Below are 23,195 nucleotides of genomic sequence, written 5' to 3' on the forward strand. Positions count from 1 at the left end.
GACAGTAAGAGCTGTTTGACAGTGGAATTTGCTGCCAAGGAGTGTGGTGGAGTCTCCTACTTTGGAGGTCTTTAAGCAGAGGCTTGACAACCATATGTCAGGAGTGCTCTGATGGTGTTTCCTGCTTGGCAGGGGGTTGGACTCGATGGCCCTTTTGGTCTCTTCCAACTCTATGATTCTATGATTCTATATTTGGTGGCTGTCATATCTCCTCTCAGTCTCCTCTTTTCCAGGCTAAACATACCCAGCTCCTTCAACCGTTCCTCATCAGGCTTGGTTTCCAGACCCTCGTAGCCTCCCTGGTTCTGAGGTGGGGAGGGTAGTTACCTTTCCCCCCCACCCTTGACATGTGCATAGAGGTGAGGTAGGAAGCCAGAAGAGTGATGTTCTTTCCCACTTCCTCTTTCACCTCTATGGGCTTTTCTGGGCTCAGATTAATTCTGCTGGATCTGAGTTTTACCACGATGCTTTGGAAGAGCCAAGTGTTGTGCACACTCATTTCTCGGGGGACAGAGTGACCAGAGAAGTTGGTAGCCATGGCAGTCGCTCGCGTGTGCCCACCAGTGCCTCAAAGGTGACTTGATAGCCCTAAAGCCTGTGTAGGTTTTCTGCTCCATCTTACATCTTCCTGCAGTAATGCCCCTTTCTCCCCAACTAGAAGGAAAGATACATTATCATTAGCAAAGTGGATGAAGAGGAGCGAAAAAGGAGAGAGCAGCAGAAGCGAGTGAAGGAGCAGGTTTGTGGCTGCATCTCCTTTTCGTTTCAAAAGGGACGGGGGATCTGGGTGGTTGTGGGTGCTGCTGTTTGAGAATCGCAAGGCCTTGTAGCTCATTGGGCCTTCGCCCTCTTTTTCTCACTCTGGGATTTCTTGCTTGCAGGAAGAACTCAAAGACGCGGTGGGGTTTTCCCGAGTCGTTCACGCTCTTGCAAATTCCGTGAGTTTTGCTGCCTTTTGGGGGGGTTTTGCCCCTATGGTGGGGGTTGCAATTTCCCAACTTGCACTTGAGAACTTGAGAATCAGTTTTCTTTGTTTAGATAGCGTGTCCATCGGAGGTGAGATGTGTTGCAACAAGGCAAGGATTACAGATAGGTAGCCGTGTTGGTCTGCCATAGTCAAAATAAAAAAATTCCTTCCAGTAGCATCTTAAAGACCAACTAAGTTAGTTCTTGGTATGAGCTTTCGTGTGCATCCACACTTCTTCAGATACACTCTGAACTAACTGTGTATCTGAAGAAGTGTGCATGCACACTTAGTATCTGAAGAAGTGTGCATGCACACGAAAGCTCATACCAAGAACTAACTTAGTTGGTCTTTAAGGTGCTACTGGAAGGAATTTTTTTTATTTTAACAAGGCAAGGAGTTTCTTTGGTAGTGACACTCCAGCTATAGCAGGGGTGGGGGACCTCAAGGGCCACATTCCGCTACAAGCAAACTTTTGGGGGCCGCATGCCAGGGGCAGGTACTGGTGCAGAAGTGGGCTGAGAAACTGATGCCCCTCTTACTGTTGGCTACTTTACAGCCACACAAAAACTTGCAAACACACACACATCTCATTCCCATCCAAGCACGTAAGATGAATGAATGATCAAGCACCCTTTCCAGCTAGGCAAAAATCACTTGAGGACGGCTACAGAAGGATGTGGCCTGGGAAGATGAAGCGATGCCTATTTAGAGTCCCATGGGCCAAACAGGAAGGCCTGGGGGCCCCTGGTCCTGAGATCCCTCACCTCTGAGCTATGGAAAGCACTTCTTAGGAAGATATTCCTAGCAGACACACTTTATCTTTTAGGCATGGGATGTAGGTGGCGCTGTGGTCTAAACCACTGAGCCTCTTGGGCTTCCCGATCAGAAGGTTGGCAGTTTGAATTCCCGTGATGGGGTGAGCTCCCGTTGCTCTGTCCCAGCTCCTGCCAACCTAGCAGTTCGAAAGCACACCAGTGCAAGTAGATAAATAGGTACCACTGCAGCAGGAAGGTAAATGGAATTTCCGTGCGCTCTGGTTTCTGTCACGGTGTTCCATTGCGCCAGAAGCGGTTTAGTCATGCTGGCCACATGACACAGAAAGCTGTCTGTGTACAAACACCAGCTCCCTCGGCCTGAAAGCGAGATGAGTGCCACAAGCCCATAGTTGCCTTTGACTGGACTTAACCGCCCAGCAGTCCTTTACCTTTACCTTTTTCACCTTTGTCTCTTAGGCACCAGATATATATATATATATATTATTCACCCTTAAATTTTTAGATTGTTTTACTTTTATCTGCAGGATGGGTGGGTTTTTTTAGTTTTTGTTTTGCATGTAATGTTTTTATTTTAGCAAACCACCATGGAATTGTTGATAAAAAGGGATGGATAGAAGCGTTTTTAACAGGTAAAATCAAGTCTCTGTTGTTTCTTAAAAGTCCTGCTGTAGTACAGTACAGTACCACTGTAGTGGTATCTTTCTCCGAGTGTCTGTGTGACCATGTGGGCGGTCCCCTAACTCATGCCTTTGGGCTTGTGAATGGTTCTTCACAGGGCAAACTCGTGGTTGGACACAACATGTTGCTGGACGTCATGCATACCATCCACCAGTTTTACTGCCCGCTACCTGAGGTGAGTGGTCCTTGCAGTGTGGCCAACATTTCAAAGGCTGTTCTCCACTTGAACTTGTGCTGCTGTCCTTGCAAGAGAAGCCAAAGGTCTTCTTTCAGGGGTAGCCGATGTGGCCCTCTCAAGATGTTCTTGGACTAGAATTCCCATCAGCCCTAGTCATGCATGGCCAATGGCCAGAGATTATGGGAGTTGTAGTCCGAGAACGCCTGGAGGAGACTACGCTGGCTTTCCCTTCTCTGTTTAGTCTAGCATCCTGCCTTCCATCCTGAGCAGCCAGAAAGCCCATCAGCAGCGAATTAAGACTACAGCCTCCCTAACCTTTGCTCCCAGTTTAACTGATCTTCAAAAGTGGACAGGTTCTGAATTTCGTTTCCCGTTTTGCTATCCCAGCTAATTGTCGTTTATAGATCTATCCTCCCCAGGAAATTGTCTAATGCTCTGTTAAAGCCATCTGAGCTTGGAGCCATCACTACATCTTGAGGCAGAAGGTTCCACAAGCTAACGTCATGTTGTATGAAAAAGTTACCGTATTTTTCGCTCTATAAGACGCACCAGACCACAAGACGCACCTAGTTTTTGGAGGAGGAAAACAAGAAAAAAAATATTCTGAATCTCAGAAGCCAGAACAGCAAGAGGGATCGCTGCGCAGTGAAAGCAGCAATCCCTCTTGCTGTTCTGGCTTCTGGGATAGCTGCGCAGCCTGCATTCGCTCCATAAGACGCACACACATTTCCCCTTACTTTTTAGGAGGGAAAAAGTGAGTCTTATAGAGCAAAAAATACAGTATTTTTTGAATCAGAGTTTTAGCTTCATAAGGAAAGGAGAAAAATTTCTCTCCTCACTTTTGGCACACCATGTTGTAACTCCCCTCCCCAAATAGTCACCCTTTCCCCCCTTCTTCAAAACTAAAAGGCCCCAAATCTTGTAAATTTCCCTCACATGTGAGCTGCTCCCACCTCCCTTATAATTTTTGTTGTCTTTATCTGACTTTTTTCCACCTCCGCTATATCTTTTTTGGAAATACAGTGAGCAGAACTGTACCCAAGTATTGTTGTACACAGGTTTGTACATAGACATTACATAGTATGGGTATGTTTATTTTTGAGAAGCCTGTTGCGTGGAATTCACCATGAATAAGCATTGACGCATTTGTACATCCCTTTATTCCTTGTGTGGTGATCATCTTGCTCTGTTTAATTTTTAGGATCTCAACGAGTTTAAAGAACTGGCGACATGTGTCTTTCCAAGGTAGGCTTATTTTGCCCTGAATTCATACGTTCATTCCTAGAGGGAAACCTTTGCAAGCAAAAATTTGGCCCAGGGAAATACTTTCTTCCCAAGAAAATGAGGCTTTATAGTTTAGCTTCCTGGTTTCAGGAGGGTCAGCTTACCCTCTTGGGGTGTTCACACCTGTAATGGGAATTGGGGTTCCTTGTGCGTAAACTGCAAACTGCTCCAAGCTAGCCGTATAGCTAAAACTTTCCCTGGTTTGACAGCCCTTGAAACGCGACTGTCTTAGTCCCTGGCAGAATCCGTCAGTGGGCGGGACCTAAATTTCTTCCAACATAAAAGTTGCTTGACTCCAAGTCTCCTCCTAGATTCTCTGCGTGAAAGCCTTCTGCGCAGCGTGGGCGTGCCAAGCGGAGGTCCTGTGCTCTCTCCGCTGATTTCACTGGAAGAGTCTCTGAGCCTCCCCTCCGCTGTACTCTCAGCTTCCCCTTTCTCCCTGGTGTCCCTTGGATTTCTTTCCCCCGTGGAAGCTCTCTCTCTCTCCTTGCTAGTTCCCTCCCCTGCATCACTGGAGCGACTTTCCTCTCCTCTTCCCTCTGATGGCAGTTCTCTGACAACACCCATGCATACATCAAGATGAACTGAATTTTGTGATTGGGGGCAGGGGAGTGGAATTGAGTCGCGATGATACATGGCTCATTCTGCTTTTGCTGCTCGGGATCCAGGTTGGGGAACTGAAGAGCTCTCCTGGGTATGGAAGCTCAGTCCCACGGCCAGTGAGAGTCCCGCTCTGCCTAGCCTCTGGCTTCTCAGCTGTTACCCTTGATTTCCAAGCCCCAGTTTGCATCCCTGCAGACTTGGAACTTTGCAATAAATATAAGCTATGGGTGCTGACCAGCTCCCAGAACCAAAAACTCATGCCTGTGTGACATAATCACAGGTCCAAAGTTATGGCAATTGTTGGTAAGGGACGCAGGTGGCGCTGTGGTCTAAACTACTGAGCCTCTTGGGTTTGCTGATCAGAAGGTCAGTGGTTTGAATCTGTGCGATGGAGTGAGCTCCCATTGCTCTGTCCCAGCTCCTGCCAACCTAGCAGTTCAAAAGCATGCCAGTTCAAGTAGATAAATAGGTACCGCTGTGGCGGGAAGGTAAACGGCGTTTCCATGCGCTCTGGTTTCCGTCATGGTGTTCTGTTGCGCCAGAAGCAGTTTAGTCCTGCTGGCCACATGACCCGGAAAGCTGCCTGTGGACAAATGCCGGCTCCCTCGGCCTGAAAGCGAGATGAGCACCGCAACCCCATAGTTGCCTTTGACTGAACTTAACCGTCCATGGGTCCTTTGCCTTTTAAAAAAATTGTTGGTAATTATGGTGAAGCCTTATCCTTGCTGTTTCATTTCATTTCTAGGTTGCTGGACACTAAGTTGATGGCCAGCACTCAGCCGTTCAAGGTAACCAGTACCTGCTAATGGCACTTGTAAAATTAAATATAGCTTTAGTTCAGCCTTCCCCAAGCTGCTCCCTCCTCGATGAGTTGGGCTCCCAGTTCTGTACTTCTCTGATGAAGCAAACTGTTAAAGCAACATACTGCTTTCACAGCAAAATCACCGCTAGGATGTTTTCTGCTCAGCATCAGCTAGGGAAAGATTCCTTGTCGTGCTATAGCGAGCTCATTTCTTCAGTACAGATCCCTGCATAGCGAAAAGGACCCCATCAACTTGCAAGGGGGGCAGTATCTGCTAGGCTGCGCTTACAGCTAACAATCCCCAACAAAAATCTAGCTATGCAGGCAAAATAGCTTCTGTTCGCAGGTAATACACATGAATGACTTGGATACATTATCCCTCTTCCCAAGGATGCTCAATTAAGTTGATGGGATTGAAAAAAGACTCATAAGTTATAATGGAATTTCAACCACTCTTCCATCTTCTAATATATATTGCACTTTTTTGCTTAATTGCATCATTGTTAATTTTTGGGGTATCCAGTCGTACCTTGATTTTCGAACAGCTTAGTTCTTGAACATTTCGGCTCCCAAACGCTGCAAACCCGGAAGTGAGTGTTGCGGTTTGCAAACTATTTTTTGAAGCCGAACGTCCGACAGGTCTTCCGATTGGCTGCAGGAGCTTCCTGCAGCCAATCAGAAGCCGTGCTTTGGTTTCTGAACGTTTTGGAAGTCGAACGGACTTCTGGAACGGATTCCGTTCGAATTCCAAGATTCCACTGTACAGTGATACCTTGGGTTAAATACTTAATTCATTCCGGAGGTCCGTACTTAACCTGAAACTGTTCTTGACCTGAAGCACCACTTTAGCTAATGGGGCCTCCTGCTGCCGCTGGAGCACGATTTCTGTTCTTATCCTGAAGCAAATTTCTTAACCTGAAGTATTTCTGGCTTAGTGGAGTGTGTAACCTGAAGCGTATGTAACCTGAAGCGTATGTAACCCAAGGTAGCACTGTATATGTTCTTAGAGTATGATACAGTGCTGTTTTCATACTTTGTTGTCTTGTGGTTTAGGCACCCTCTCAAAAATAGGGTTGATGTGTGGAAATCTCACACCTTTTTCAATTTGGGAGGTTACAGCTATCTTTTGCCTGGTCCCATGGAATTAATGCTGCCGCTCAGATGTTTTGAACTACAGCTTCCATCAGCCCCAGCCAGCATGGCCGCCTGAAACATCGGGGGAGGGGGGCACTAGGTTGGGGGAAGGCTGCAGTGTTGAGTGCTTGCTCTGAACTCACTTGGATCGTGCCTTGTGGGTCGAAGGAATCAACAACTGGTGGCTCACATTGATCTTTGTTTTTTGTATTTTTGGTTGTTTTTTTAATTTGCATTTTATTTATTTGTTAACATTCTTATATTACATTGTTAAACGTTGTCATATTACATTACAGGACTTACTATAATTTCCAACATATATACAAAAACTATATACAAATTTTATATACCTAGAAAGAAAATGAAAGCAAAAAAAAAAGAGGGGGGAAAACAAATCCTCTTTACATTTTATCTAATACATTTCTATATCAATATGTGCTTTTAGTCTTATTTCTCAACTCAGTCTCACGCCAGCGTCAATCAAATGTTAGCATAGATAGCGAACCTTTACTGTATTTTTGAACATATGTTTTACAGTATATCTATCCCACTTTTCCATAAATTTTTGTTTTGAATTGCCTCTCAGGGTATTTGTTAACAGCGCCATTTCAGCAAATTCTTGGAGCTTGTGATGCCAGTCCATTATTGTCAGGGCTTCTTGATCTTTGCTTTTCAGGAAATCATTAACAACACATCCCTTGCAGAGCTGGAGAAGCGTGTAAAGGAGACTCCCTTCAGCCCTCCAAAAGTCGGTAAGGCGACAGAGGGCGTTTTGCACAGCCAGTTCTGGACCACCGGTGGAAACAGATTGATTGAAATCTAAGGATTCCCCTCAAAGCTGGAAAATTCTTGGGGAGGAATTTAAGCTGTACAGAACTGGAGATCTTACTGGTCCAGTATCTGTGGGCAAAAGACACTGCAAGCTTGTCTCCAGTTGCACCGGGTGCAATTATTTCTGTAGCTCTGTTGGGTCTACATTTATGTGTCTGTTGTTCTGGAACCAGCAAAACAATGAGGCTGTTTGAATGGAGACTTGTTGCTCTTTCAAACAGGGCTCCACCTCCCAGTGTGGCTAAAATACCCCTACTCCCGCTAGGATAACCTGCAGTGAGAGCCAGGTTCAAGGTTCTTGTGTTAATTTACAAGCCCCTTAACAACTTGCGTTCAGAATAACTCAAGGGCCGCCTAATCTGTCCTGGCCTGATCACTCAGGTCTTCCATCGTTTCGATACTTGCCCTTTCTGTATTGCATTTCTTGTCTACCACTTAAGAGACAACTGTATTCGAGTCCTTCATAAATTGTTTAAATAAAGTAAAAGCAAACCATTTTTCCTTTCCCAGAAAGCGCAGAGGGATTCCCGAGTTACGACACAGCTTCAGAGCAGCTTCACGAAGCAGGTTATGACGCTTACATCACAGGCCTGTGCTTCATCTCAATGGCCAATTTCCTAGGTACTTTTTGTCGTTTGTTCCATCTTGCGCAGTCTGTTCATCCCTGCCTTTTGCCAGCTGTGTCTGATTCTTCTGTGGTGGGGGCATCTTCTCTTTGCTAGGTTCCTTTCTCAGCCCCCCGAAAAGTCACGTGTCTGCCAAATCAAAGCTCATCGAACCTTTTTTCAACAAGTGAGTAACCACTTTTAATTTTTTAAAAACCACAGAAAGGAGAACCCCAGCTTTTGAGTTGAACTTTAACCTGCTGTTCTTTAACGCTCCTCTGGTTAAAACAATAACGATCAGAAGATTGGGAAACGTTTATTGAATATAGGGAGGGAAATGGTGTTTATTTGAAAATGTGGGCAGCATTAAGATAAATTCAACAGTGCAAATAAGTTTTGATGGATGTAATAATGGAATACTGAATGGTTTAGTTTATATAAAATATGCAGGAATTTATGTTTTGCAAAATGAACCAATGGAAAGAGAAGAAGGGAAGTCATTGACATTTTAAGGTTGTTTGAATGAATATTCTAAAATGTGAAACAGAAAATTTAATAAAAATTATTGGGGGGGGGACCAAAACCAATAACAATTTATCATTTATATGCCACTCATCTGATGGATTGCCTCAGCAACTCTGAGTGGCTCTCCCCCCAAATAGTAAAAGCACAATACAGCATCACAGATCAAAAACTTCCCTGAGCAGGACTGCCTTCAGATGTCTTCTAAAAGTCAGGTAGTTGTTTATTTCCTTGACATCTGACTGAAGGGTGCCACCACCGAGAAGGCCCTCTGCCTGGTTCCCTGTCACTTGGCTTCTCACAGTGAGGGAACCGCCAGAAGGCCCTCAGAGCTTCAGTATCCGGGCTGAACGATGGGGGTGGAGATGCTCCTTCAGGTATACAGGACCGAGGCTGTTTAGTGCTTTAAAGGTCTGCACCAACACTTTGAATTGCACTTTGAAACATGCTGGGAGCCAATGCAGTTCTTTTAGGACTGCCCTGTTCTTGTTTTGCAAACCTCCAGACCTTCCTTGGAGGAGGCACACAGAGAAGGGCCTCAGATGATTATCTCAGTGTCCAGGTCAGTACATATGGGGAGAGGCAGTCCTTGAAGTATTGGAGTCCTGAGCAGCATACGGCATTATAGGTCAAAACAAGGACTTTGAATTGAGCTTGGAAACTGGATCATGCAAGTGACACTCTATCTCTTTCTTTCACTCCAGACTGTTTCTGATGCGGGTGATGGACATCCCATATCTCAACTTGGAAGGACCAGACCGTAAGTGCTCTTTTCACCTTTCACGTTCCCTCTTCAGAGAATTGAACCTGTGCAAAACTTCCTCTTGCCCAGTAGTAGGCTGAGGCAGAATTTATTTCAGTGGTGGGAACCTCCAGTCTAGAGGCCTATAGTTAAGCCTGCCAGGCCGTTTTCAACAAGCCACGCCCCCTTTCCACCCCAAATGCCATAGATGATGTCCAGTGTGAGAAAGTCCAAGCCCTGGCTGCTGCAGGGGAAAGATTGTGAGAGTAGTCCAAGCCCTCTCCCAATTCTCCCTTTGCAAGCACAATTTGTCACTTTCTGAATTTGGTGTCTTTTTCTGTCACCCTGTGACAAAAATTGAGAACTCCATTTTGTGTTGGAGAATCAGTAAGGTAAAGGTAAAGGGACCCCTGACCATTAGGTCCAGTTGTGGCCGACTCTGGGGTTGCGGCACTCATCTCGTTTTATTGGCCAAGGGAACCGGCATACAGCTTCCAGGTCATGTGGCCAGCATGACTAAGCCGCTTCTGGCGAACCAGAGCAGTGCATGGAAACGCCATTTACCTTCCCGCCGGAGCGGTACCTATTTATCATAGAATCATAGAGTTGGAAGAGACCACAAGGGCCATCGAGTCCAACCCCCTGCCAAGCAGGAAACACCATCAGAGCACTCCTGACATATGGTTGTCAAGCCTCTGCTTAAAGACCTCCAAAGTAGGAGACTCCACCACACTCCTTGGCAGCAAATCCCACTGTCGAACAGCTCTTACTGTCAGGATGTTCTTCCTAATGTTTAGGTGGAATCTTCTTTCTTGTAGTTTGGATCCATTGCTCCGTGTCCGCTTCTCTGGAGCAGCAGAAAACAACCTTTCTCCCTCCTCTATGTGACATCCTTTTATATATTTGAACATGGCTATCATTATCACCCCTTAACCTCCTCTTCTCCAGGCTAAACATGCCCAGCTCCCTTAGCCGTTCCTCATAAGGCATCGTTTCCAGGCCTTTGACCATTTTGGTTGCCCTCCTCTGGACACGTTCCAGTTTGTCAGTGTCCTTCTTGAATTGTGGTGCCCAGAACTGGACACAGTACTCCAGGTGAGGTCTGACCAGAGCAGAATACAGTGGTACTATTACTTCCCTTGATCTAGATGCTATACTCCTATTGATGCAGCCCAGAATTGCATTGGCTTTTTTAGCTGCCGCGTCACACTGTTGGCTCATGTCAAGTTTGTGGTCAACCAAGTCTACTTGCACTTTGAGGTGCTTTCAAACTGCTAGGTTGGCAGGAGCAGGGACCGAGCAACGGGAGCTCACCCCGTCGCGGGGATTTGAACCGCCGACCTTCTGATCGGGAAGCCCTAGGCTCTGTGGTTTAACCCACAGCACCACCCACGTCCCTGGAGAATCATTAGGTTGTATTAAAAAAAATTAATAAATCACAAGCTGAAAACTTCTTTTCCCCCCTTCACTTTCAGTGCAGCCAAAACGCGACCACGTTCTTTACGTTACATTTCCCAAAGAGTGGAAGACGAGCGACCTTTACCAGCTTTTCAGTGCTTTTGGTAAGTAACAAATGAGAAGGTAGGGATGTGACTCAACTGGGGGGGGTCAGGGTTTCCCAAACATCAGTCTCCAGCTGTTGTTGGGACTACAACTCCCATCATCCCTAGCTAGCAGGGCCAGGGGTCAGGGATGTTGGGAATTGTAGTCTAAAAACAGTTGGGAGACCCAAGTTTGGGAAACCCTGGTCTACGTGCAACAGGGTGTAAGATCCCTGCGGCAGGGATGGTGTCCTTCCAGTGTTCTGTTCTGCGCTTGGCCCTGGTGGAACCAAGTATTCGGTGAAAGGTTTGGTGGCTGCCAGACTAGACGTGGGAGAGAGGGCAGCAGGCAAAGAACAGGCATATAGCTGAAGGCTCTCCATATGATGCTAGACTCCCAACTCCCAAGAAAAAAGCACACCAAGAACTCAGGCCAATATAAGTTTCAGTAGTGGGAGTGGTCCCTACTCGCAAATCAATAGTCCATTGTAACAAAAACTAATCCATTCAAAAGTATGTACCGTGGTACCTCAGGTTAAGTACTTAATTTGTTCCGGAGGTCCGTTCTCATCCTGAAGCAAAGTTCTTAACCTGAAGCACCACTTTAGCTAACGGGGCCTCCTGCTGCCGCCGTGCCGCTGGAACACGATTTCTGTTCTCATCCTGAAGCAAAGTTCTTAACCTGAAGCACTATTTCTGGGTTAGCAGAGTCTGTAACCTGAAGCGTATGTAACCTGAGGTACCACTGTATTCTGACAAGGATTACAAATAGAGATTACAAACTCAGACAGAGATTTCAAACTCATGAGGATATGTATAACACAATAATTAGTTATAGAATTAGAGATAAGAGTTTATGAGGAGAGATAAGTTCATGTTAGTCCATAGTCTCCCGTGGTACTGTGATATTTTCAGTATGTCCAATGAATGTTTTCGTATCCAAAATGTAGGAAGGAGTGTCGATAGCAAGTGGATGCAGAAAGTGCTCCGTGTATTGACATAAAGGTTCCAAGAGAGAGTCATTGCCTGAGACAATAGGTCTACCAGGTGGAGCACTAAGTGATTTTTGGAAGTACAGTATATAAAATATCAACCCGAGGTACCACTGTATATAAAATATGGGAGTGTGTGGGTATTTCTTTAAGAGAAACAAAGACTCCCATCATCCCTGACTTTTGGCGGTGCTGTCTGGGGCTGATGGGAGTCCAAAGACCCTTGGAGGGGGCCACAGGTTAGCCAGCCCTGATAAAGGCAGGATTATACCCTCGGCTATCAGTGGTGGCTCTATCCTTTCTGCTGGGTAGGCTAAAGACACTGAGTACAATCTTAACAGATGGGACATTTTTGGGAGGGATTTGCATACACCCAGAGAAGGGGCCACACCACCTGTTTCTATGGAAAAGGAGCTAGTTTTTCTTGACCACGTTTGCCCCATTATTGCGTCTCATTGCTCCTCCCACCTGCCAGGTGTCAAGACACACCTGCTCTGATTTCGGAAGCGAAGGCTTTCTCCCAGTACCATCAGACCTCATGCCCTCCTGTCCCAGCCTGCCTTTTCCCATAGTGCACTGCTTCATAGCACTCTTGACAGCCTTGATGATGGCTGAATGTAAGGTGGGCTATACTAGTGCTTCTCAGACTTTAATTCCCCTCTGTCGTTGGACTACAACTCCCATCATTCCTGACCCCTGGCCCTGCTAGCTAGGGATGATGTGAGGTGTAGTCCCAACAATAGCTGACGACCCTGGTCTGTGCCCTTCCACTTCACAAACACTTTTCTTTGCAGGCAACATTCAGGTTTCCTGGATCGATGATACGTCAGCCTTTGTGTCGCTTAGCCAGCCTGAACAAGTACAGATTGGTAAGTTACATGGAGCCTCTCTGTCGAGCCAACACACAGAGGCCGCCGTTACTTCTGCAGAATCATAACCGATAGAAGGTTACATGAGAGGGGTTCTTGTATCTATAGCCCCTTTAAGACCAGTTTTTACTGGCTGATTGCCGCCTGCTATTGAGTTCTTTGTGACCTCGGTTGATTTTCTTGTTTCCTGCTTGTTCTTCTGAGGGATTGATCTCAGAGACTTGTATAGCGAGGAGGGGGGGAACTGTGAGCCCCCAGATGTGGTTGGACAACATCAGCCTTCGCCATTGCGGCCCCGTGAGATGGGAGTCATAACACCTGGAAGCCTGCAGTTTCTCCATGCCTGTTGTATAGTTGCCTAAAGATTGTGAACTTGTGGTGAAATGGACACATAACCAAAGGAAGGGCTCCCTGCTCACTTGCTGCTAGTATTTACCGTATTTTTTGCTCCATAACACTCACTTTTTTCCTCCTAGAAAGTAAGGGGAAATGTCTGTGCATGTTATGGAGCGAATGCCTACGGATGGCGGGGGGATCTGCTGCAGTCGTGAGCAGAGGATCCATGGTTCCCCTTCCTTCCCTTCTCCGTGGCTCGCTTTGCTCGCTTTGAAACAGCAAAGCGGGAGAAGAGCCACTGAGTAGGGAGAAGAGAGGGACAGAGAGAGCCTGGTTACAAAGCACGGATCCACATGGATCCTCAGGATTTTTGCACTGGGTCACCCCAAATTCACCATCAGATCACATAGCATGTCCATGGCTACAGCTTGCACCCAAAAAATCACACACCCACTGTTGCCTGGGGCCGCAGTGGTGCAGAAACGTGGTTACAAAGCATGGATCCACATGGATCCTCAGGATTTTTGCATTGGGCTACCCCAAACTCACCGTCAGATCACATGTCTGTGGCCACAGCATGAACCACAAAAATCATACATCCACTGTTTCATTTAGAATATTTTTTTTTCTTGTTTTCCTCCTCTAAAAACTATGTGCGTGTTATGGTCGGGTGCGTGTTATAGAGCGAAAAATACGGTATTTATTTATTTACTTGCTTGCTTGCTTAAAGATAAAGGAACCCCTAACCATTAGGTCCAGTCGTGACCGACTCTGGGGTTGCGCGCTCATCTTGCTCTATAGGCCAAGGGAGTCTATAGGAAATGCAGTTTACCTTCCCGCTGGGGCAGTACCTATTTATCTACTTGCACTTTGACGTGCTTTCAAACTGCTAGGTTGGCAGGAGCAGGGACTGAGCAATGGGAGCTCACCCCATCACAGGGATTCAAACCGCCGACCTTCTGATCGGCAAGTCCTAGGCTCTGTGGTTTAATCCACAGCGTCACCCGCATCCCTCACTTACTTACTTACTTGCAAAAATATTGGTGGTATTATTATTATTATTACCCTGCTTTTTCCCTGACAGGACTCAAGGCGGCTTACAGATAAAAATAAGAACAGCTAAAACAACAACTAAGCATTGATAAAGTGATAGCTATATACATATCTAAAAATCTATTAAAACCATACCAGTAATTGCAATAAAAACAGCACAACAGCAGCCCTCTCCTTAAAAAGCAGCCCATTCCCCAAAAAAGACTGTTGGAATAGGAACCTGCACCGCCTTTATTGCAGGAAAAAATATCAGCATAAAATCCAATGGTAAAATGACATTTATAAAAACGAATGCAAAAGGTGTCGCAAAACGGTAGATCAGCTTAATTTGCTAACACAGCTGGATCATCAGGTAACATCTGGGAGAACAGATGGTGTTTACGCAGTCGTATAGATGCCAATTCTGCCTGGAAGCGCATTCCAAGGGGCAGGGGCCACCATGCTAAAGGCCCTGTTTTTTGTGGACATAAAAGTTTGGACTACTGTCTCTCCTGAGGTTTCAAGTGACTGGGAAGAGGTATAGAAGTTCAGGCCTTCCCAGAGGTAACCTGGTCCCAGATTGTTCATCATTTTACGAAGCTAATAGCAAGACCTTAAAACAGGGCCTGGTAGCATAATAGCAGCCAGTGATTAGCCCTGATGAAAGATGACAAGTGAACTGCTTAATATTACTGTTCTGTTTAATAAGCAGTTGCATCTGATTTTCTCAGTCGCTGGTAGGTTAATAAGTGCCAGGTTGCAGCAGTTGCCAGATGGTGGCTGAGGAAGAGAGAGGAGGCTGGTGACTTTGGGAAGAAGCACCAGCCGAGTGGAAGGAAAAAAGGAGTTGAATTGTGATGGAGAAGGTTGCTTTTCCTACTGTCCCTGATCATTGTCTGTGCTGGCTGGGACTGATGGGAGTCCCTCTAGGGAGGGAGTAGGGCACCAGGTTGGGTTCGACTTTGCACTAAGCGTAGGGTCACATGGAAGATGGAGCAAGCTTGTTTTCTGCTGCTCCAAATTAAAAGGAGATTCTGACTAAACCTTGGGAAGACCTTCCTGATATCTAGATACAGATAGGTAGCCGTGTTGGTCTGCCATAGTCAAAATAAAAAAATTCCTTCCAGTAGCACCTTAAAGACCAACTAAGTTAGTTCTTGGTATGAGCTTTCGTGTGCATGCACACTTCTTCAGATACACTGAAACAGAAGTTGCCAGATCCTTCTATATAGTGAGAAGGTGGGGAGGGGTATTACTCAGAAGGGTGGTGGGAATGGGAGATTGGCAGGTAGCTGAGATGAGCCTGTTGACGACTCTTAACAACTGTAATAGGTCTTACAGGAAAAGGCAAGGGGTGAGAAGGTGAGAAGTGGCTTAGTCATATCTGATATCTAGAGCCATTTAACAGTGGAGCGGACTATCTCTGAAGGCGGCGGAGGTTTTTAAAGCAGACGTTGGATGGCCATCTGTCATAGATTATTTAATTGTGATTCCTGTATTGGACTAGATCAGCCTTGGGGTCCCTCTACGATTCTATGATCTTATGGGTTCGCTCAGTCATGAAGCTGCCTCCCTCTCAGCAAAGTTGCGTTGCATGGTAGTGGTAGGGGAGGAGTCGTGCGTGCTGCCCCGAGCTCCTCTAGAGGATGGGCAGGGAAAAAAGGCAATTGACGAGCACACGTGGAACTGCATCTGGAATCCTGAGGCTTGAGGTGTTGTCCGCAAAAGCCCATAGCTCAGTGACAGAGCATCTGCCTTGCATGCTTCAGAACGACCCGGGTTCAACCCCTGCAGGGAAAAGCCCCTGCCTGAACCCCTGGAGAACCACTGAGAGTCAGGAGTCGACAATACTGAGCTGAGCTGGAGCGACTCAGTGTAAGGCAGCTCCCTCTGTGCTGTTGATACCCAGCTCTCTTCTGTACGGGTGCCTAGGGGGCAGTGGAGGACAGGCTAGAGGTGGACGAAGGGAAGTTCAATCCAGACAGCACAGCAGAGTTTTTTATTATTATTACTACTGTATTACTATTGAAAGCATTTCAGTTGGAGCAAAATGAAATAAAGATAAAAAGTGCATGGAAAGAAAAAGAAAAGAAAGGTATAATATACGCAAACCACTACAATTTCATATATGCTTGTCTAGTATATGGGTGTTTAAGTGTTGTTGTCGTTGTCCATATACATATGTAGTTATTTATAACACAGAGAAGTTGAAGGTAGGAGGGCCGCTCAACCTGGACTTGATGGTCTCCCTGTTCTGGATGGGGCCACATTTCCTTTTTGACAGTTTGGAGGGCATAAAAAGGTAAAGGGACCCCTGACCATTAGGTCCAGTCATGACCGAGTCTGGGGTTGCGGCACTCATCTCGCTTTATTGGCCGAGGGAGCTGGCGTACAGCTTCCGGGTCATGTGGCCAGCATGCCTAAGCCCCTTCTGGCGAACCAGAGCAGCCCACGGAAACGCCATTTACCTTCCCGCCAGAGTGGTACCTATTTATCTACTTGCACTTTGATGTGCTTTTGAACTGCTAGGTTGGCAGGAGCAGGGACCGAGCAATGTGAGCTCACCCCGTCGCGGGGATTCGAACCGCCGACCTTCTAATCGGCAAGTCCTAGGCTCTGTGGTTTAACCCACAGCGCCACCCTTCGAGGGCATAGCTTGTGGGTAATGTTGGGCCAGGCACTGCTTTGCTGGCTAAGAGTGCCTTGCTCATGCTCACTTCTACAGGGCCTGCACAACACAAATGTCCAGTCCATTGCTCCCTGCCTTAGTGGCACCATCGAATCCGCGGCCTTTGGGGTGGCTGGCTGCCTCTCTGGGTGCCCACGTTCTTTTCTCTAGCCCCACCTGCACTGTACATGTAAAGCAGGATCATACCACTTTAAAAGCTTTCCCCCAAAGGATCCTGGGAAGTGTAGTTGGTTTAGGGCACAGAGAGTTGTTAGGAGACCCTTATTCTTCTTGTAGAACTACAATTCCCAGAGTTCCCTGGGATTGGCTTCAGTTTTGATGAGGGCAAGCTTTTTAGCTGAGAAGCAGCCAGCCAGGTGTGTATTATGGCCGATTGACCAATGCGGGGGGGATACAAAATATAAAATGCAGAATTGCAACCCCAGTCCAGTTAATTATTCTTTAAAAACAACAAGCTAAGGCAGGCTTCTTCAACCTCAGCCCTCCAGATGTTTTGGGCCTACAACTCCCATGATCCCTAGCTAGCAGGACCAGTGGTCAGGGATGATGGGAATTGTAGTCTCAAAACATCTGGAGGGCCAAGGTTGAGGAAGCCTGAGCTAAGGTCTAGCATATTGTAGCAGGACTCAAAAACACAATGGCTGATTCAGGTATTCCCCCACCTGCTCAGTAAAAAAATGTTTTGGTCTCCTCAGTGAAGTCACTCAGAAGGGCCTCTGAAGATCGACCAGGAAATGATCTCATAGAAGCTTATAGTATGCATTCTCGTAACCCCCTGATGAAAACTACTGTGAAAAGATCGCGTGAACGAACACTTCAACCTCTGAGTGGTTGAACTGACAGCATCTAAATTTAGAAGAAATTCTAGTAAATCTGCTGTCTGAAATATTTGAAGGTGTAAATGCTATACAGTGGTACCTTGGTTTTAGAACAGCTTGGTTTATGAACAACTTGGAAATAGAACGCTGCAAACCCAGAAGTAGGTGTTCCGGTTTGTGAACTTTGCCTTGGAAGCGGAACATGTTCTGCTTCCTATTGAGTGTGTTCCGTTTGTAAATTGAGTTTCCCGCTGCTAATCAGAGGCTTCCTGTTGAGTCTGTCGGCTGTTGAGTCCCGAGCACATACGCAACAGAGAGGTGATATTTGGAGCTCTTGTTTTTGCTATTTTTTGCATTTTCGTTCGTGTGGCTTTTTTGTTTTTTTGACTGTGACTTGTTCTTCGTTTTATGGGACTGACATGTGACTGTGGCTTGTGACTTTGTTTTGTGACTGTGACTTGTGATTTCATTTTTGTGGCTTGTTTTTGTGACTGTGTGCTGTGTGGAACCCAGCTCAGCTACTGATTGATTATGTAACTGCAGAAATGGATAAAAGCCCCCCCATCCAAACAATCACTATTATCAGTGCATGTAAGAAGAAAGAAAAAAATAATATTTATCATCTACAATACTGTCTTAATTATTTTATAGCACAATACATTGATCATTGCTTTCATTTTGTGGACCAATGGTTTCGTTAGATAGTAAAATTCATGTTAAATTGCTGTTTGAGGGGTTGTTTTTAATTTTAGAAGTCTGGAACAGATTAATCCATTTTGCATTACTTGCTATGGGAAAGCACACCTTGGTTTTAGAACGCTTTGGTTCTGGAACAGACTCACGGAATGGATTAAGTTTGGGAACCAAGGTACCACTGTACAGTTGTACCTTGGAAGCCGAACACCTTGGCACTTGCACGTTTTGGCTCCCAAACGCCGCAAAGCCAGAAGTGAGTGCTCCGGTTTGCGAACATTCTTTCGGAACCTGGACTTCTGGCACAGCTTCCGATTGGCTGCAGGAGCTTCCGGAACAGATTCCGTTCGACTTCCGAAGTACAGTGGTGCCTCGCAAGACGAAATTAATTCGTACCGCGAGTTTTTTTGTCTAGCAAATTTTTCGTCTTGCGAAGCACGGTGTTGGAAAAGTTTTGGAAAAGCTTCAAAAATCACCAAAAACCTAAAAAAAGGCTACCACACCGCGTTCTATGAGTTGCTCCTCGAAGTCAAGTCGCAACTGTATTAACAGTGTTAAGAAAAAGGAAACAAACTTGCAAAAAACGCAAGACGTTTTCGTCTTGCGAAGCAAGCCCATAGGGAAATTCGTCTTGCGAAGCAGCTCAAAAACCGCAAAACCCTTTCGTCTAGCGAGTTTTTCATCTTGCGAGGCATTCGTCTTGCGGGGCACCACTGTACGGCTGTAATGGGTCAATATACTAGCAGGCTAGAAGTCTGGTGGTAGCTGGGTGTAGCCAGTTTCCCCCATTTCCATGGGCCCCTTGTGCTCAAGTGCAGACTATCACGTTCAGTCAGAAGCCTGTTACAAGATAATCGCCGCAGACCAGTCAGACAAGTGCAGCGACAAACATGGAATGGCATCAAGTCTCCCACCTCTCTCTGTAGATTCCATTCATCATTTATTTTTATTTTTTTGTAGCAGTGCATTCTAGTCTACTTCCAGTAAAGGGGGTGGGGGGAATCTGTTAAAAGATTCTTATCAAGGTAATTATTCGCCATATAAAGTGCTCTTCCAGGTAATTCCCATGAGTTATGAGAGGAGGGTTGCAGCGACTCCGCTGCCAGCTGATCTTCATCTCGCTTTCATGGTGAAATAAATAGCTCCATAATCGACACTTCCCTGCGAGGCTCCGAGCGGCAGGAACCCGCTTTGAAGTGCTCCTTCATAATTCGTGTCGGGGCACGAGAGGCTGTGCCGTCATCCCAGGTAGCGAAATCTTCCTGGTTTGAAAGGCGGCGCCTGTTGCTTCAGCGGGTGGCGGGGGTTTGTGCCCCGGGGGCCGTGCCAAAAGTCTGAGGGTGGCTGGTTTCGTAAAGAGCTGGTTCAGGAGAGCCAGATGCCTAGAGACCTGCCAATTTCGCTCCTCGTGGGGCAGCGTCCCTATCTCCCCTTCGACGCCACCCTGGTCCCCTCCCAGATGATTTGGACGCCAAGTCCCATCAGCACAGAAAGAGGAGGAAGCGGTGCTTGAAAGCAAGATTTGAAGGAAAGGGTGACATGGAGCAGAGGCATAGAACATGTGCTTTGCCTCTGGAAGGTCTCATTCAGTCGGTATTTCCAGTTAAAAAAGAAAATGAAGGATAGGTTGTTAGGAAAGGTCTTTGTCTGTGCTTGGAATTCTGGCAAAGCATTCAGTAAACAATACTGGACTCGGTGGATAAATAGTCCAATTTTGTGTAAGGCAGGGTGTATGGGGTGATAGGGGAGGGGTAGTACCTCTGGGAGGGACGCGAGCGGCGCTGTGGGTTAAACCACAGAGCCTAGGGCTTGCCGTTCAGAAGGTCGGCAGTTCGAATCCCCGCGACAGGGTGAGCTCCCGTTGCTCGGTCCCTGCTCCTGCCAAACTAGCAGTTTGAAAGCACCTCAAAGTGCAAGTAGATAAATAGGTACCGCTCCAGTGGGAAGGTGTTTCCGTGTGCTGCTCTGGTTCGCCAGAAGCGGCTTAGTCATGCTGGCCACATGACCCGGAAGCTGTACGCCGGCTCCCTCGGCCAATAAAGGAAGATGAGCGCCGCAACCCCAGTCTCGGCCACAACTGGACCTAATGGTCAGGGGTCCCTTTACCTCTACCTTTAGTATCTCTGGTGGGGACACATCATGCTCCTTCTGGAGTGGTTTGTCCACCTTTGGTCCCCATCCTGCTCTCAGCTCTCACCTGTGGCTCCTAGAAGCTGCCAGCATGAGACAGTGGCTACACTCAGGGAAATGGCTTTGACTGGCTGGCTAAACCAGGTGAGGGGAGCCGATGGATCTCGAACCCTCAGTGTGTTCGGGACTTCCCCTGCAAGCGAAGACAGGCTCCAGCAGATTGAGCGGACAAGAGCCATAGTGGGTCCAATGGTCAAGGAAGCAGTTTCTGCATGTGCCGTAGAGGGAAGTGAGGGGCAGATGGGGTTCATCCACCCATTAGCTGCCTGGGAGTTTTCGTCAGTTGGGAAAACGCTGTGGGAAACTTGGTGATAAGCAGAGCTTTGCAATGGACAGAGTAGTTCTTTGAAAAGTGCTAAACGCAATGCAAGTGTATGCGCTCTCTCTCTCTCTCTCTCTCTCTCTCTCTCTCTCACACACACACACACACACACACACACACACACACCCCAAATGGGAGGCCAAATGCTGTTGATTTTCTGTTAATTGCAGTGTAATGGGTAGAAAAGAGCTGGTCTTTCGTGTTGGACAACCATTGCAATGCAAGCTGTTCCGTGGAATACCGGGAATCAATTTTTTAGGCTTGCCTTGACAAGACACCATCCCAAATCTGCGCTACATTGCACTACTGTACTGGCAAGCCCTGAATGTGTGTGTGTGTGTTTTAAGTGGTTCCATGCGCTACCGTCATGACACACAATACCCTGCCAAATGGGCTGCACTGCAGGCCTGTTCCTCTCTAGGGAGGCAGATCCTGGAAGGCCGGCATGCTTGCCGAGAGCGCCTCAGGGGCAGGAGCAGGTGCAGCGTATCGAGTTTTGGGTTATTTTTTGCGAGGAGCGCTCGCTCGCTCGCTTCTGCTAATCCTCCCCGTCAGCTTACAGAGCGGCAGGAGAGGGAAGGGGATCAGGCGCCTTAACTGGGCATTAAGGCTGTATCATCTTGTTAATGAGCTTGAATGGTGCTGATCACGGCCACTTGAACGCTGCCCAATTAATTTCATCCCCCTCCCCGGGGCATGCCCTCCAGGAAGTTCTCCTGCGCAGGCCCCAGTTAAAATGAACGCAAGCTGGCAAGGGGCAAGGCTTGCTCGCATGGTGGCCAGGTTCTGTCGCAGCCAGTGTGCCTCTGTTACTGGGAGTCATGGGTGAACAGAGGGCTGGTTTGCTCAAGTCCATCTTTTGGGCTTCCCGCAGGTGTCTAGTCGGCCACTGTGAGAACAGGGTGCTGGCCTAGAGGAGCCCTTGGCCTGATCCCACATTCTTATGCTCTTACTGGAGGAACATAAACTGACCCAGACTCTGCGTTCATCATCGGAGGCCCTTCTCTGTGTGCCTCCTCCACGTGAAATTAATACAGTCGTACCTTGGAAGTCGAACGGAATCCGTTCCGGACGACTTCCAAAACATTCGTAAGCCAAAGCGCGGCTTCCGATTGGCTGCAGGAAGCTCGTGCGGCCAATTGGAAGCCGGCTTCCAAAAAGGTTCACAAATTGGAACACTCACTTCCGGGTTTGCGGCGTTCAGGAGCCAAAACATTCGGAAACTAAGCTGTTCGAAAACCAAGGTACGACTGTACAAGTACCTTGATCTTGGCCTCATAGCCTGAGAGACCCAGGCCCCGTCTGCGCGACACCTTTAAAGCAGTGTCACACGGCTTTGAACAGTCCTCCCCAAACGATCCTGGGAGCTGTTAAGGGTGCTGAGAGTTCTTAGGAGAGCCCTCTTCATCTCCCAGAGTTACGTTTTCCATGGTGGTTTTAACAAATCTGCCCTTCTTCCCAGGGAACTCTGGGAACCGTAGCTCTCCTACCAACTCTTTGCACCTTGAAACTACAGTGCCCAGGATTCTCTGGTGGGAAATCATGGTGGTTTGAAGTGGTATGACACTTCTTTAAGCATGTAAAGGAAAGGTAAAGGACCCCTGGACAGTTGAGCCCAGTCAAAGGCAACTATGTGGTTGTGGCGCTCAACTAGCTTTCAGGCCAAGGGAGCCGGTGCTTGTCCGCAGACAGCTTTCTAGGTCTTGTGGCCAGCATGGCTAAACCATTTCTGGCACAACAGAACACTGTGACGGAAACCAGAGCGCATGGAAACGCTGTTTACCTTCCCACCAGGGCGGTACCTATTTATCTACTTGCACTGGCGTGCTTTCAGATTTCTAGGTTGGCAGGAGCTGGGACAGAGCAACGGGAGCTCACTCTCTAATGGGGATTCAAATTGCTGACCTTCTGATCAGCAAGCCCAAGAGGCTCAGTGGTTTAGACCACAGCGCCACCTGCATCCCCTTTACGCATGTAGTGCTGGTGGCGCCCTGCTATGGAACCTGCCTCTTTTTGCGCTGCACGATTTCTTGTAGAGGCAAATGTGGAATGGAGCTGTGTTATTTCCCGCCCCCCTTACGTGGTTCTTTCAGCATAGCCCGTCAGATTTGTTTCGCAGTAGGGTCCCCGTTCGGGCTCCCATCCTGACCACCTTCGCGGTAGCCCAGTTTACCGAGTGCTGAGTTAAACCTTCGTAGGATTTGGCTGCGAAAGAAATGAGCCCTTGAGCAGATTTCTCTCTCCAGCTGGCTCAAGCTATCTGTTTCACTGCAGGGATTTCATCTCCCCCACCGCAAAAAGCACCAAGCTTCTATTTCCATCGCTAACAGCGTACAAAGGTCGTGCTCTGAATTCTTTTGCAAGGGGCTGGAGAAACCTTCAAGAATATAAAACCCCAGGCAGGCAGGGTGCCCTTCCAGTTCTTGAATCCTTTGCGCCATTATGTTTGACATGTGCTCCCCCCTCCCACCCGCTTCCAATACACAGCCTCAAGTGGTGTTAAACGCCACCTGAATAATCTTTAAGAGTATTAGTCTTCCGCATCATCCCAATGACACAATCAGATTTCAGATGCAGGGATTCAGTTTTCC

General features: G+C 47.2%; 1 protein-coding gene across 1 annotated transcript in view; it reads left to right on the forward strand.

Moving 5' to 3' along the window:
- PARN (poly(A)-specific ribonuclease) overlaps positions 1 to 23,195 on the forward strand; it is a 59,915-nt gene that overhangs the window by 12,569 nt on the left and 24,151 nt on the right. The window contains exons 11-21 of the mRNA XM_081169534.1: positions 659 to 739; positions 882 to 938; positions 2,519 to 2,596; positions 3,801 to 3,844; positions 5,232 to 5,274; positions 7,099 to 7,174; positions 7,764 to 7,874; positions 7,976 to 8,045; positions 9,085 to 9,140; positions 10,598 to 10,684; positions 12,450 to 12,524. Coding sequence (XP_081025660.1) covers positions 659 to 739; positions 882 to 938; positions 2,519 to 2,596; positions 3,801 to 3,844; positions 5,232 to 5,274; positions 7,099 to 7,174; positions 7,764 to 7,874; positions 7,976 to 8,045; positions 9,085 to 9,140; positions 10,598 to 10,684; positions 12,450 to 12,524 — 778 coding nt within the window. The remainder of the gene's footprint in view (positions 1 to 658; positions 740 to 881; positions 939 to 2,518; positions 2,597 to 3,800; positions 3,845 to 5,231; positions 5,275 to 7,098; positions 7,175 to 7,763; positions 7,875 to 7,975; positions 8,046 to 9,084; positions 9,141 to 10,597; positions 10,685 to 12,449; positions 12,525 to 23,195) is intronic.

This window comes from Podarcis bocagei, assembly GCF_964188305.1.
Source record: "Podarcis bocagei genome assembly, chromosome: 14".
In the NCBI taxonomy this organism is placed as follows: domain Eukaryota; kingdom Metazoa; phylum Chordata; class Lepidosauria; order Squamata; family Lacertidae; genus Podarcis; species Podarcis bocagei.